The 13,807-nt window shown below is 44.3% G+C and overlaps 1 protein-coding gene across 1 annotated transcript; it reads right to left on the minus strand.

The window, feature by feature from the left end:
• Window positions 1-2,155: 2,155 nt before the first annotated feature.
• tbcb (tubulin folding cofactor B) lies at window positions 2,156-7,711 on the minus strand. The gene is made up of 7 exons (XM_071359473.1): window positions 7,513-7,711; window positions 7,125-7,291; window positions 6,153-6,296; window positions 5,706-5,802; window positions 5,226-5,417; window positions 4,261-4,333; window positions 2,156-4,088 (listed from the first exon to the last, which is right to left on the minus strand). The coding sequence occupies exons 2-7, from the start codon at window positions 7,242-7,244 to the stop codon at window positions 3,974-3,976; spliced, it is 741 nt and encodes a 246-aa protein (XP_071215574.1). The 5' UTR covers window positions 7,245-7,291; window positions 7,513-7,711; the 3' UTR covers window positions 2,156-3,973.
• Window positions 7,712-13,807: the final 6,096 nt, after the last annotated feature.

Genomic DNA, 13,807 nt, shown 5'->3' on the forward strand with positions numbered 1-13,807 from the left:
ACAGCAGCTTGTTATATCTGCTACACTCTCTTTACTGTATGTTCAGTGGTATGTTGTGCTTACAGTATTTGTGCCTGTTGTAACCCAGTACCTTTGTAAAAAAATACTTTGAAGTACTAGTTTTTTGTTGTATCTGCACCTTACCGTGTATTTTGTTTTCCTACTTTTACCTCAGTACATTCCTGAAGAAAATTACTTTTTACACCATTACATTTCCCTGACACCCAAAAGTACTCGTTACGTTTTTACAGAAAAATTCAAATTCACCCACTTATCAAGAGAACATCCCGGGTTATCCATACTGCCTCTGTTCCGGCAGACTCATTTAACACATATGCTTCCTTTGTAAATTATGTCTGAGTGTTGGAGTGTGCCCCTGGCTATCCATAAATAAATACCAAGAAAATTGTGCTGTCTGGTTTACTTAATATAAGGAATTTGAAATGATTTAAACTTTTACTTATGATACTTAAGTATATTTGAGCAATTCAATTGACTTATGATACTTAAGTATATTTAAAACCAAATACTTTTACTCAAATAGTATTTTACTGGGTGACTTTCAATTTTACTTCAGTCATTTTCTATTAAAATCAAATCTAACTTTATTGGTCACATACACATATTTAGCAGATGTTATTGTGGGTGTAGCGAAATGCTTGTGTTCCTAGCTACAACAGTGCAGTAATATCTAACAATTCATAAAAATCTAAAGTCAAATAATGGAGTAAATATATAAATATTATGACGGGCAATGTCGAAGTGGCATTGACTTAAATACAGTAGAATAGAATACAGTATATCAAATTAAATCAAATCTAACTTTATTTGTCACATGCGCCGAATACAACAAGTGTAGACTTTACCGTGAAATGCTTACTTACAAGCCCTTAACCAACGTATATACATATAAAATGAGTAAAGCAGTATGTAAACATTATTAAAGTTACTAGTGTTCCATTATTTATGTGACTATTTATGTGACTAGTGATTCCATGACTATGTATATAGGGCAGCAGCCTCTAAGGTGTAGGGTTGAGTAACCAGGTGGTAGCCGGCTAGTGATGGCTATTTAACAGTCTAATGGCCTTGAGATAGAAGCTGTTTTTCAGTCTCTCGGTCCCAGCTTTGATGCACGTGTACTGACCTCGCCTTCTGGATGGTAGCGGGGTGAACAGGCCGTGGCTTGGGTGGATGATGTCCTTGATAATCTTTTTGGCCTTCCTGTGACATCGTGTGCTGTAGGTGTCCTGGAGGGCAGGCAGTGTGCCACCGGTGATGCCTCTGGAGAGCCCTGCGGTTGCGGGCAGTGCAGTACCAGGCAGTACCAGGCAGGCCCAACAGGATGCTCTCAATTGTGCATCTGTAAAAGTTTGTGAGTCTTAGGGACCAAGCCAAATTTCCTAAGCGCCTTCTTCACCATACTATCTGTGTGGGTGGACCATTTCAGATCATCGGTGATGTGTATGCAGAGGAACTTGAAGCTTTTCACCATCTCCACTGTGGTCCCGTCGGTGTGGATAGGGGCGTGCTCTCTCTGCTGTTTCCTGAAGTCCATGATCAGAGAGGTTATTTTCCTGGCACCACTCTGCCAGGGCCCTCACCTCCTCCCTGTAGGCTGTCATTTTCGGTAATCAGGCCTACAACTGTTATGTTGTCTGCAAACTTGATCATTTAGTTGGGAGGCATGTGTGGCCACGCAGTCATGGATGAACAGGGAGTACAGGAGGAGGCTGAGCACGCACCCTTGTGGGGCCCCTTTGTTGAGTCAGCGAAGGTGTTGTTTCCTACCTTCACCACCTGGGGCAGCCCATCAGGAAGTCCAGGACCCAGTTGCACAGGGCGGGGTTCAGACCCAGAGCGTAATGAGCATGGATGGTACTATGCTGTTGAAGGCTGAGCTATAGTCAATGAACAGGTATCAAGGATGACAATTGGGTACTTTTACGACCACTGACCATATTCCTTCCGTCAGTGCTTCACTGTTCAGTGTCCCACTGCAACCTGACAGTTTCGGGATAAGTGTGACGACGTCTCTAACCCCTGCCTAGAGATCTCTTCTACCTCTCTTTTCACCATGCATGAGGTACTTTGTTTCTGTCCTACTAATGGTGAATCAGAGTAAGAATCAGTAAATTACACCTTGAGCATCACATCTGCTGGTATGTTTATTTTATTTTATTGTGCATAAGATACCATTACACTTTGGCACATCAAAAATAACACCAGCACCTTTGTGATTTCATAAGAACAGATTGCAATTCATGGACCAATCAGGGCCTGTCAGTTGCTGACAGGATCCGGGGGAAAAAATACAATTCAAATAAAAAAGGAATGCATGAATCATTTGCTTTTATATTCATAGTTTCTCTTCCAAAACTGGCTCAATCACATGCGCGTCAAAACAAATGACAGATCACATGCTTTCAAGAGTCAAACTCTGAAGTGGCGATGAGGAGCAGTACAATGAAGTTCAGTAGAACCACAGATAAGAAGTGTCATCCATCTGAAAAGTGAATTGTCGTCAGCTGAGCTCTAGGTCTGAACTGCATGCTGTCTATGTGCATAACTGGTGTTCAGACATTTGAAGTGTTGGAACGTTAGAAGCAGTTTAACATTTTCCAGAATCTAGAACAGGGACATGACACACAAAGGGCTTTATGGTACAATAACCATTGAACTAACAGATATTCAAATAAACTGTCACTAGTCAGTACAACTAGATATTTTGTTGTAGTGTGAATTCTTGCATTCCAAAGCATGGGATTTATTTTATGAAGTTTAACAGAACCATGGCCTGATAATTGACATCTGATTCACATTGTGACGCTTTTTATAAACTGCCTATTATTCATATAGAATCTAGGATGTGATGGACAATTCAGGTTCAACTCAAAATTCTGAGGACATCAATTTAGGAACGCTTGCATTCTACAGCCACTGGATCAAATGAACTAGTAGGACCACCAGGTTATCATTTACATTAAATACATCCAACAATGTAGTTGTAACAAGGCATCAAAGACTGTACTTTAATTCGAGAGCGTTTCACAACTCTCCTCATTCAATATACAGTAAATTCCACCAAAAAAAACATTTAAAGATGCAGTCCTGGATTTTAAACAACAAATTTGTAAAATATGGCAGAAATTGGATTTGTAACATGAATTTCAAAATACACATACAAATTGCCAAATTCATATCATATCACACAAAATTAATGACAGTACACAAAAAACAGGGACCAGTTTTGACTCAGGAGCGCCACTTTCAAAACTACTGTGAAATTACTTATGTAAACAAGGTATTTCTGTTCAATAAATTTGCAAACAGTTCTAAAGACCTGTTTTTGCCTCGTCATTATGGGGTATTGTGTGTAGATTGTTGAGGAAAATGTTTTATTAAATCCATTTTAGAATAAGGCTGTAAAGGCTGAAAAAGTCAAGGAGTCTGAATACTTTCTGAATGCACTGTACAATCGTACATGCAGAGATTGAAAAAAAACTTGAATTTTATTTGGAACCCAAAAGTCTGCTCTGATATAGAATGCTAGTGAAGAATATTAGTAGTCATCTTCCATCTTGGAACAACTCATCACTGAGCAGTGTAATTGAGTGGGGGCAGTGGGTACTTCTGAAGGGAAGGTGATGCATAAGAGGACCACTTCATACCCTCCGACAGAGTTCACATGAAACATTGACTAGGTTAGATCCTCCCATGACGGTTTACTCACGTTCTGCACTGAATTTCTATTCTGATATCAAACACCTACGCTAGATTTGGTCCTAGGTGATACTGCCTCCTTACCCAGTTGCAGCTCTCTGTAGTCCAACCCATACCTCCCTGACCAGCGCAAAACAAAATAAAGTTAATCGCAATGACACTGTCCCTCACCGCGGGTTCGTAGTCGGACTGGAGGTCAATGTTGAACCCATCTGCCCACACCCTTTGACTGGGTGACAGCATTACAGTTCTACATCTCGTCCAGACCGTAGTCTTCCTCTGGGAAGTCCCCCACGGTCACTGTCAGGGGCCTGACAAACGCACCGTACTTGTTCTCACATTCAAAGTATCGCTTCTCCTTCACACTAAGGAAAGAGAAAGAGACATCAAGCACATTTCTGACAGAGAAACTCATGCGGTCTGCACCTCTCCATAGGTCTAATACAAGAAATACAAGTCATGATGCAAGGCAGCTCTTAACAGGGAACATTCTCAGACACCATGTGATGTCTCAAAAATTATGCCAGTTGCCCTCACCTGCCATCATGTTTCCCAAGAGGCTCATCATACTTCACTCCCACCCAATGACCTGGCTTGAAATCTACTGTACCTGCAAGACAGAAAATAACAGTGTTTTCTGTTGAAATAAGGAGTGCCTTAAGTATTCATACCCCTTGACTTAATCCACATTTTGTTGTGTTGCAGTAGATTGAACTCAAACTAACTTGGCCACTAAGGAACATTCACCGTCTTGCTAAGCAACTCCAGTATAGATTTGGCCTTGTGTTTTAGGTTATTGTCCTGCTGAAAGGTGAATTAAGCTCCTAGTGTCTGGTGGAAAACAGACTGAACCAGGTTTTCCCCTAGGATTTTGCATGCTCCCCAGTCCTTAACAATTACAAGCATACCCATAACATGATGCAGCCACCACTATGCTTGAAAATATGGAGAGTGGTACTCAGTAATGTGTTGTATTAGATTTGCCCCAAACATAACACTTTTTATTCAGAACAACTTATTATTTGACATAAGCTAAGTTTTACACAAACTTATTTAGGCTTGCCATAAAGACATTTCAGCTTTTATTTTTTTAAATTAATTTCAAAACATTTCTAAAAACAATTCCACTGACATTATGGGGTATTGAGTGTAGGTCAGCGACATTTTTTAAAATCCATTTTAAATTCAGGCTGTAACAACAAAATGTAGAAAAAGTAAAGTGGTGTGAATACTTTCTGAAGTCTCTCAATTCAATTTAAGGGTCTCTCTCTCCCTTTCCTGTGGATACCCCATCTCCACCTCCTACCGCCAAAAAGGACCAACAGCATGTACAACCAGTACAGTAAGTGGAAATACATTATTCAACACTCTGGCTTGTAGAGACTATTGTGTATTTTTAGGGCAACTTCAGTCAGACTGATAATCCATGGAGTAACCATGGTAACAGTCTGTTTAGACTAGCCTAAAACCTGTTGCGGAAAATAAGCGTCAACCTCACTCACCAACATACATAACGGTGCCAATCTTGGTGGGTAGCCCAACAACCTGCACTTGGCATCGGTTGCCGACGCCAATGGCAGCAGCAGCAGCCTCCTCCTCGGCCTCACGAGCTACAAGCTCGGCCTCCTTTTTAGCCGTCTCTTCTTCATTGAAGCGACCAACGCGTTGCTTCTTCATGAATGACCTTACAGAATCTGAGGAGGAAAGATGGACAATCCACATTGAAATCCCCGTATTACAATGGTAATAGTTTGCCACTCAATCATTACGTAATGTACTGAGGAAAGGTTTTGCCATGTAACCTCAAACTGAAAGGTAACACAGGATGTAGATGAGAGCAAGTATCACTAGTTCTCTGTTGTGGCACTCGAAAGTGGCAAATGGCTTTCAACAAGTCTTTTCTTCACTGCCTCCGATTCAATTTCAAATGTAGGCATACGCTTTAGCTGTGAATGACGGATGACAGTGCAAGCTCACGGTACCTGTCCTCTTCTCATAAACCTCGTCTGGAATCTCAAATTTCTCCACTTTAGACAGATCACTGAACTCTCCGCTCTGGGCTCCACTGCGGTCAATCACCTAAGTACACAGAATTCACCATCATCCTGACTCAGAATATTGAATTTAAAAAAAATAACAGAATGGCTCAGTCATGGTACAGGTGCCAGTCAGTTTCTGCTTTTAACCAAATGGTTGCTGTTTAGCCCAATAAGACAAGTATGGCAAGGCAACAATATAACCTTGTCGAATGTAGAAAGAGGCTGGCAATCAAGCTAGCAAAGTCATGCTGTGGTCAGCATTCTTGTGAGCATTGAAATCACTTGTGTATTAAGAGACCCTATCAACAGATCTAACATCTTACGCATGACTCGTGTGAATAAAGGTAAACAGGGGACATACCACGTGAGCAGTGTTTGAGAAGTACATACGTGAATTTTGCAGTCATCATCCACAGGGTAGGAACCTAGCAGGGCCTCGTTGTCATCCAGTTTCTGCATGAACTTGTCAGTAGTACTGAAAAGCTGCAGTTCCATGCTGGAGGCCGGGGTACCCACAACCATCTCCAATTTACCCTAGAGGGAAAAAATAGACCACGAGAAACTGCATCACATGGCCACAGGCTGTGCTGCGCCTGTGGTCTTACACGGAACCCAAACCGGCTGCGTGCGTGCGCCATGGTGCATAAATTTATTTTGCCCCCCCACACCAAACGCGATCACGACACGCAGGTTAAAATATCAAAACAAACTCTGAACCAATGACATTCATTTGGGGACAGGTCGAAAAGCATTAAACATGTATGGCAATTTAGCTAGTTAGCTTGCACTTGCTAGCTAACGTTAATTTGTTATATTTAGCTAGCTAATTTGTCCTGGGATAGAAACATTGAGTTGTTATTTTACCTGAAATGCACAAGGACCTCTAATCCGACAATTAATCCACACATAAAATGGCCAACCGAATCGTTTCTAGTCATCTCTCCTCCTTCCAGGCTTTTTCATCGTTTAAATTATATGGTGATCGCATCTAAACGTTCATTGTATTACCACGACTACCGGCAAAACAGTTCGTCTGTCAATCACCCACGTGGGTATAACCAATGAGGATATGGCACGTGGGTACCTGCTTCTATAAACCAATGAGGAGATGGGAGCGGCAGGACTTCCAGCGCGATCTGCGTCAGAAATATGAATGAGTTCTATTTTAGCCCTTGGCGTCGCAGACACTCGTGAGCAGTGTGGGTGCAATAATTTAATAACATGGATTTCTAAATTTATTTTGCGACGCTCGCGCACGCGACGTGTCCGGTCTGGTCAGCATGTTAGTGTCTGCAGTGCAGAGGGACAATTGCTACATTATTAAGATTCAGAGGACCGAATGACAAATTACCAACAACTTACCTTGAATTCGGCGATGGTGATTCCCCTGTTATATCGTTTATTCACCTCGAACGAACTGATGGTACTGGTCAGCCGCACCGACACTGTGGGATTGGTGATCACTGTCACGCCACCGTCCATTTTCAAGCTTTCGTTTCGCCGGTGTTTAACTTCAGGCACAACGACCACTGCATAAAATATATATAACAGTTAGTCAGCTAGTTAACATTCTCACCTAAATAGTACACAACAGTTGCAAATGGCTTTCAACATGGCTAGTCAGATACAAAGTTCACAGTTTAGAAAAATAGAACTAGCTAGCTACAGTAGTTAGCATGCACGCAGCAAACTAAACAAAGTTAGCTAGCGAACGTGAGTCCTTCCAGCTTGGTCGCTCACAAATATTTACCTGTCCTTCTGCGCTTTTCTTGACGATCTCTATAAATAAGTAGCTACTATCAAATAACTGGGTGTTTGTAGACTAAATCAATCCAGGGACCATGTGCTGTAATCTCAGAGAAGGGTGTCTGGCGGATGTGTTGTTCACCTCATACGACAACACCCACAGCTCCTGCTACGCCCAGTTCTGGAACCTTCTATCCGCCCACAACCCAGGGAACCAGTCATGTCATTAAAATGTCGGGTGGGTATTTAGGTTGACCAATGGGTAGCGCATTTCTAAGATGCCGTAACAGAAAGAAAGGCTTTGGGATGCCTACGTAGGCACGTCAATCATGTTGATAGAAATGGCCTTTCATGATTAGTAACCAATCATCAATGTAGGAATCAATGCGGGGTTTTGCGTGAAAGTGCCACGCCCAAATAATAGAAGTATCAATTGTATCCACATAGGAGCGCTATAAGCCATATAAAGCCCAAATGTTTAGTTTTGTAACAAAGTCATGCAATGTTAGCTACATTGTTACAAACAATGTTGAACTGCGATGAAAGCAAAGTAAATTGTGCATTGAATAATTTTGAAGTTAGTCTGTTGATTTAATTAATATATATATTAAATAAAATAAAAAAATTCATGTCAAGTGCAGAATAATTTGATTCCTTGCTAAGGTGCTCACTGCTCTATGACATATTAATCACAGTGAGAAAGAGACACATTCTTACTTTTGAAAAGTTATTACTAGGCCCTGCCTTTGACATATAATGGTTGTCTACTCCAATATCTACTCATTGATGTATGAGTGGGAAATAAACAGATCAGACAGGAACATAAAATAACATCTGTGCATCAAATTAGAATTTAGGGCTGAGAGTGGGAGTTTGAGGGCTTGTATAGTCAGAAAAGACAAGATCAAAGAAAGGAGTATGGGGTGCAGCCAGAAGGTGCAGCCGCCTCCCCACTACCTCCACCCCTAGAGGAAAAGTTTACCATTCCTGTTTCAAGTTGAGATAGGGGTGTTTGGCCTTGCCTCATCACACTCTGTCTGTCTGCACATCCAGGTGTACGTGCTGTAAAACACTCTCTGTCACACACACACATACCATCTCTCTCACTTGGTCACACTCTTCATTCTCAAGTTAACTCATCATCATACACACAATCATCTGCATTTGCCGCCGACACAACAGTGGTAGGCCTGATCACCGACAATGATGAGACAGCCTGTAGGGAGGAGGTCAGAGACCTGGCCGTGTGGTGCCAGGATAACAACCTCTCCTTCAACGTGATCAATACAAAGGATATGATTGTGGACTACAGGAAAAGGAGGACCGAGCATGCCCCCCATTCTCATTGACGGGCTGTAGTGGAGCAGGTTGAGAACTTCAAGTTCCTTGGTGTCCACATCACCAACAATCTATCACGGTCCAAACACGCCAATATAAGGGCACAAAGCGAGACCCAGATGCAGACAGGGGAGGCAGATTTGAGTCTTTGATATTTATTACATCCAAAAGGGGTAGGCAAGAGAATGGTCGTGGACAGGCAAAAGGTCAAAACCAGTTCAGAGTCCAGGAGGTACAGTGTAGCAGGCAGGCTCGAGGTCAGGGCAGGCAGAATGGTCAGGCAGGCGGGTACAGAGTCCAGAAAACAGGCAAGGGTCAAAACTAGGAGGACTAGTAAAATAAAATAGAAAAAGGCAGGAGCACAGAAAAAACACGCTGGTTGACTTGGAACATACAAGACGACCTGGCACAGAGAGACAGGAAACACAGGGATATAAACACCAGGGATAACAAGCGACACCTGGAGGGGGTGGGGACAATAACAAGGACAGGTGAAACTGATCAGGGTGTGACAGTAACCCCCCCTCTAGGGACGCCACCTGGCGTCCTACCTAGGCGCATACCTGGTTGACCAGGGTGTCGGCGGTGGAAGTCGGTGATGAGGGCTGGATCCAGGATGTCTAGCAAGAACCCAGCACCTCTACTCCGGGCCGTAACCCTCCCAGTCAACCAGGTACTGGAAACCCCTGCCCCTTGGTCAAACACCCAGGAGACGTGTCACTGTGTATGGCGGATGGTCATCAATGACACGGGGAGGGGGGGGTGGGCCTGGGGACAGAAAACAAAGGACTGTGAGACACGGGCTTAATCCTAGACACATGGAACGTAGAGTGAACACGGAGGGTACGGGGTGACGAGACGGACAGCAATGGAACTAAGGACTCTAGAGATGGGAAACAGACCAATGAAACAGGGGACAGTTTGCGGGACTCTACCCGAAGGGGCAGGTCCCGTGTGGACAGCCATACCCTCTGCCCAATGCGGTAGCGGGGAGCTGGAGTCTGGCGGTGGTCCGCTTGTTGACGATACCTGGAGTTGGCCTTGAGAAGTGCTAACCGAGCTCTTCTCCAGGTACGTCGACAGCGGCGGACGAACATCTGGGCCGAGGGTACGTTGACTTCCGGTTCTTGTCCTGGGAAGAGCGGAGGTTGATACCCCATGGAGCACTCAAAAGGGGAGAGTCCCGTTGCTGAACAGGGAAGGGTGTTACGGGCATACTCCATCCAGACCAGTTGTCGGCTCCAGGTAGTGGGGTTGGTTGAGACCAGGCATCTTAAGGTGGTCTTCAGGTCCTGGTTAGCTCGCTCCGACTGGCCGTTCGACTGGGGGTGGAATCCGGAGGATAGGCTGGCCGACGCCCCAATTAGGGTGCAGAACGCCTTCCAAAACTGAGATGAGAATTGAGGACCCCGGTCGGAAACCATATCCACCGGGAGTCCATGGATCTGGAAGACGTGCTGCACCATGAGCTGGGCTGTTTCCTTGGCAGAGGGAAGTTTGGGGAGAGGGATGATATGAGCGGCCTTAGAGAACCGATCCACCACTGTCAGAATGACGGTGTTGCCATCAGACGGGGGAAGCCCAGAGAGATATGGGACCAGGGACGTTGAGGAACCGGTAGTGGCTGAAGAAGGCCAGAAGGAGCTTGCCGTGGGGTCTTGTTCTGGGCGCACACCGTGCATGCGGCGACGAAGGCAGAGACGTCAGGAACCAGAAACGTTGTCGGAGGAATGCTAGGGTACGGCGGGATCTGGATGACAGGTTAGCCTGGAGGAATGAGCCCATTCCAGGACCCGGGACCAGACTGAGTTAGGGGCAAACAGCCGGTTAGCCGAGGCCACCTTCAGGTCCAGGCTGGGAGTGTTGTGCCTTGCGAACCAGGGTCTCAATAGCCCAAACCACTGTGGCTGCAAGGCATGAGGTAGGGAGAATGGTTTCGGAGACCGAGGGTGTGGCAGAGGAACTGTATAGGCGTGAGAGAGCGTCAGGCGTAACATTTTTTGACCCTGGGCGGTAGGAAATGGTGAAGTTGAATCTAGTAAGCAAGAGAGCCCACCGAGCCTGCCTGGAGTTAAGGTGCTTGGCTGTACGGAGATATTCCACATTTTTATGGTCGGTCCAGACCAAGAATGGCTGTTCTGCTCCTTCCAGCCAGTGCCTCCACTCTTCCAACGCTATCTTGAGCGCCAGGAGTTCTCGGTTGCCTACGTCGTAGTTCCTCTCTGCAGGATTGAGACGATGGGACAGGAAGGCACAAGGATGAAGCTTTTAGTCCTGGGCTGATCTCTGGGACAGGATGGCCCCACTCCAACGTCAGAAGCCTCAACCTCTACCACAAATTGACAAGACGGGTCCGGATGGATGAGGATGGGTGCTATTGTGAACTGATGCTTCAGGTCCAGAAAGGTTTTGTCGACAGCTGGAGACCATGTGAACGGTACTTTGGGGGAGGTGAGTGCTGAGAGGGGGGCTGCCAGGGTGCTGTAACCTGAATGAAACGGAGGTAGAAGTTAGCAAAGCCTAGGATCATTGCAACTACACCCTGGACGTAGGTTGAGGCCAATCCACCACTGCTTTCACCTTTCCAGGATCCATCTGGACATTACCCTAAGCCATGAAAATCCCAAGGCAACTGGAACATGGGGATATACAATGAGGAGGAACTGTATGGTCTCACTGTGGTTACCTGAAACCTGTATATGAACGGGCACAGTACTATGGATGACTCTACCTATTGAGCGGCCATCCAGTGCCCTAGCATCCATGGGAACCGAGAGAGGTTGAGTGGGAATACCAAGCTCAGAAACAATAGTGGCATCTATAAAACTTCCATCAGCCACAGAGTCAATGAGCACTCGGAGAGACTTAGATTGGTCTCCCCACAGCAAAAGCACAAACAAATGTGTGCAGGTGATGGGAATTAGGGAATTCCCAGTCTGGCTCACCAGAGTACTTGTACCCACCAGAGACATGGGGTTTCCTAACAGGGCAGGTAGCTATATAATGTCCTGCCCCTCCACAGTACAGACAACAGTTTGAACTCAGCCTACGTGAGCGTTCCCCAACCGATTACCTAGCTCTTCCCAATTGCATAGGCTCAGGAGTATCCAACTCACCCGTCGTTGATGATTCACGAGGGAGCTCGGGTGGCTTCGGATCCTCTCGGATAAACTGCCTTCAGGAACTTCCGGATTCCTTCGAAGGTGAGCGAGCCACAGCGGATGAACGAGTGTGCCCGAGACCAGACCTCCTCTCACTCCTGCGTTCCCTTAGGCATCCATCAATTCTAATGGTGGGGGCGATGAGGGAGTTGACGTCCACCGGTAATTCCCGAGCAGCTAGCTTATCTTTTACCACCACCTTTTACCACCAAGAAAGGTATTGAAAAGAGACTCTGGATTCCAGGCACTCTCGGGAGCCAACGTGCGAAAATCAACCACGCAGTCTGCCACACTACGGGAGTTTTTTATTTATTTTTTATTTTTTACATTGTTTATTGAATTTTCAACACCAGCATTTACAAAATAATTGCACTTGTAAGTTATTTGGTAGTAATATAAAACAACACATCAAAGACAACAATACAGCTTAACAGAGAGAGAGACAGACAAAAAGTACAAATACAAAAATGTAAAAAATTAAATTAAAGAAAAAATAAGAAAAAATAATATTTATATATATATTTTGATACAACTGTTATAGGTCAACAAGCACAGATAATACAGTCCTTAACATCCGAGATGTCATTTATGCACATACCAGGCCTCTTACATCACCAATATTTAAATATACATCACTCTGGAACTGCAGGGAAATGTAGTCGTTTAACATAAGAAAAGAAGAGAGCCCACATTGCATAGAATTTGTCTACAGACCCATTGAGTGTGTGTTTAATTTTTTCCAGCTTTATGCAATTCATAACGGATTTAATCCAAAGAGCATGAAAAGGGGATACAGAGGATTTCCATCTAAGTAAAATTAATCATCTCGCTAACAAAGTGACAAAGGCAACTACATCCTTATTCATTTTGGTCAATTGTATTGTGGGTAAGGAAACCCTAAATAGTGCAATAAAAGGGTCTGGCTCGATCTGTGTGCCGCTTAATTCTGAGAGTGTGTTAAAGATGTCTTTCCAGAAACCAACAAGAGATGGGCAACACCAAAACATGTGTACATGATTAGCAGGAGACTGATTACATCGTACACAATTAGGGTTCACATCCTTGTAAATTTTGGATAATCTTGCTTTGGTCCAGTGGGCCCTATGAATGAGCTTGCATTGAATGAGACCGTGTCGAGCGCAAATATAGGAGCTATGCACCCTTTTGAGTGCCCCTTCCCATAGTTCATAAGATATTTCCTCACCCAGTTCCTCCTCCCATGAGGATTTAATATTGTTTAATAAGGTGGTTTGTAGTGAGCAAATTTGACTATAGATTATTGACAAGTTGCCTTTCAGAGTAGAAAGTGGGGTAAGAAATGTGTCGAACTGTGTTTCACCAGGAAGGGTGGTGAATCCTGGATCTATGCTGTGGACGTAACTCCGGACTTGTAAGAACCTAAAGAAATTATGTCTGGGGAGACCAAATTTAGCTGATAATTGTTCAAACGTACTAAATGTATTGTTAATATACAGATCTCTGAATCTTTTAATACCGAGACTAGACCATGTTGAGAAAGCACCATCAACCATAGATGGGAGAAAAGCTGGGTTTGAGGCTACCGGAGCCAAAGAAGAGGTTGTCTGAAACCCAAATTGATTCCAGATCTTCAATGTTGTTTTGACACATATATTTTTGGTGAAGGAGGAGTAAGGGCCTGTAACGGAGGAGTGAGCGAGGGAAGAAAATGATGCCGGTATAGATGAGGCGGCCTCCATCTTTAGCCAAATTGGGGGTGGGAATATCTCTCTGCTCTGCAACCAGTACTGAATGATCCTAAGGTTAGCGGCCCAATAATAG

The sequence above is a fragment of the Salvelinus alpinus genome, chromosome 22 (assembly GCF_045679555.1).
Source record: "Salvelinus alpinus chromosome 22, SLU_Salpinus.1, whole genome shotgun sequence".
NCBI classification, from domain to species: domain Eukaryota; kingdom Metazoa; phylum Chordata; class Actinopteri; order Salmoniformes; family Salmonidae; genus Salvelinus; species Salvelinus alpinus.

Bases quoted from the DNA above. Each gene is read 5' to 3' on its own strand.
- tbcb (XM_071359473.1), bottom strand. From the start codon at position 7,244: ATGGACGGTGGCGTGACAGTGATCACCAATCCCACAGTGTCGGTGCGG. The intron at 5,803-6,152 runs GTATGTACTTCT...CTGTGTACTTAG, and splicing joins ATGATGACTGCAAAATTCAC to GTGATTGACCGCAGTGGAGC. The intron at 4,334-5,225 runs GTGAGTGAGGTT...TCTGTCTTGCAG, and splicing joins TGGCACCGTTATGTATGTTG to GTACAGTAGATTTCAAGCCA.